We start from the raw sequence: 2,158 nt of genomic DNA, 5'->3' as shown, positions 1-2,158 counted from the left end.
AATGCCGGCTACCCCAGGAGTCACAAGCCTCTTTTGAGGTGGGAGGCTTCAGTTGTACCTGAGCTTTCGGCATCTCTGGTGCTTGCAGGGCCACTGAGTGGTGATGCCTTATCTTTACCTGTACCTCCCTGCAAAATAAATACATAGAGATATGGATAAGGATTTCAGGAGGCATTCATTCATCAGACACAAGTGTCAGCAAATAAAATTCCAATTGGATGTAAGGGAAAAAAATATTCCCAGGGAGGGGGGTGAAGCATGGGACAGGTTGCTCAAAGAGACTGTGACATACCCGTACTTGGAAGTTTTTAAAATCTAGTGGGATGAGGCCTGGAGCAATCTGATCTGACTTTGAAGTTATCCCAGCTTGGAGCTAGGGGTTAAAATAGATGACCTCCAAGGGTCACTTCCAACCTCAATTATTAGGTAACTTTATCTGCCATTCCGCTGTGGAGCATGGTCTCAGGATGGGGGGGAAGGTCTTTAGCAATTTTGTGAGCTAGGAAAAGTGTGCGTTACCATCCCGTTACCTGTATTTTTAGTTGGCAAAATTTAAAAGTAGCTGTGTAATTGTAGTTCATTTGGTGAAATACTCAGCCCCAGGACTACCCGTTCTCCTAAAACTCTCAGAACTAGTAACTAAAACAGAAGCCTTACCAAATCTGTGCAAAGGAGGTGAATGTACCAGGTTCACAGGAGAGTAGATGGAGATGCAGGACAGAGCTATTTATGCAGGCAATCAGCAAAAGGATGGATGTAGAACCTAGGCAGCCCAGCTTCATGCTGTACTGCGGGCATTATGAAAGCTTGGTGTGATTCTTTTATACAGTTTGTGGAATCTTTCTTTTTTTATGGGGGGAAGAGGGGGAAATCCCATACTTCTCAAATCATTCACCATAACAGCAGAGCCTTTCTGGTGTGTATTACAAAACGTCAAATCAATTTGTGATGGTAATGGGAAAGGGAGTGGGGCCACACGTGGCATTAAGAGGGAAACCCATCTGTGGAGGGCTCAAACAGAGTTCATAACTATATTTGCTGTGCTGCTTTTATTTTTAATAAAGTTTGGTGCTGATGTGTCTACTTCAGTAACAAAACCAAGTTTTCAGTAAGGGCAAGGATCACTCAGATGCTCATCTGATACAAAGAGTGTTTGAACAAATGAGTATTATATATAAAATTATGTATGGAAATCTGGAAAAAACTATAACTCATGTTTAATGCTCGGAAACATACCTTAGAAAACCATTACTGGCTTAGGACAGCTGGAGGATTAATTAATGCCAATGCTGAGTTAAGCAGGGGGTTGCTTGTGGTGTTTTTTTATCTGACACGTGGACTGCATGGGGTAGTGCCTGGTTTCCTCTGCTTAGGGAGGGGGAAAATAATAATCTTTTCTTTTTGCTTCTGCTCATACAGATCCACATCCAGAGGACAGAAGGGTGTGACCATATGACCTGTTCACAGTGTAACACTAATTTCTGTTACCGTTGTGGGGAGAGATACCGCCAGCTCCGGTTCTTCGGAGATCACACCTCAAACCTCAGTATCTTTGGATGCAAATACCGCTACCTCCCCGAGAGACCACATTTAAGGAGATTAGTGCGAGGCTCTGTCTGTGGTGAGTGGATGAATGTTCCTTGGGGAGAGCTGCACAATGAGGTGATGGTCGGGAGGGCCAATAATAGTTAAATAAAAACGATTAGTTTAAAATATGGGATGGGCAGCCTGTTGTTTAGTTATGTAAAAGGTGGTTTATTAAATATATTTACATATATAGCATTTGTACTCCCTGGACTGCATATGAATAAGTATTGTGTCCTCTTCTGATAGCTTCTATTTCCTTTTTAATAATATTTAGGCAAACTGGAAAAATACTGTCAATATGCATGTTGCTGGCTGTGATCATTCTGAAAGTATATAGGAGAAACGGATCAGAGCAGGAACCTTTTTCAAAAGAACCTCTGTGTCAAGGATCGTCTTGAATAAAGTATTGTTTGGATTTGAACCTGATCTGGGTTTGAAAAACCAAATCACTCTGGTTTTCCCATTTAAGTAGGAGGACAGAACACTTACCTTTTAATTGCTAGCTTTGGTTCAGATAAAATCCAGCTTAAACCAAAATACAACTATATACATTAATTTTTCTCACAGGAAT

General features: G+C 41.4%; 1 protein-coding gene across 1 annotated transcript in view; it reads left to right on the top strand.

Moving 5' to 3' along the window:
* Nucleotides 1-1,621, top strand: part of LOC104161792 (probable E3 ubiquitin-protein ligase RNF217) — a gene marked incomplete at its 3' end in the record, with an annotated part of 40,946 nt that extends 39,325 nt beyond the window's left edge. Inside the window, exon 7 of the mRNA XM_009700332.1 lies at nt 1,420-1,621. Within this exon, the coding sequence (XP_009698634.1) occupies nt 1,420-1,621 (202 nt within the window). The remainder of the gene's footprint in view (nt 1-1,419) is intronic.
* Between the last annotated feature and the right edge of the window lie 537 nt (nt 1,622-2,158).

The sequence above is a fragment of the Cariama cristata genome, unplaced genomic scaffold (genome assembly GCF_000690535.1).
Source record: "Cariama cristata isolate BGI_N322 unplaced genomic scaffold, ASM69053v1 scaffold10015, whole genome shotgun sequence".
Classification (NCBI taxonomy): Eukaryota; Metazoa; Chordata; class Aves; order Cariamiformes; family Cariamidae; genus Cariama; species Cariama cristata.
This window is presented reverse-complemented; position numbering and strand designations above follow the sequence as displayed.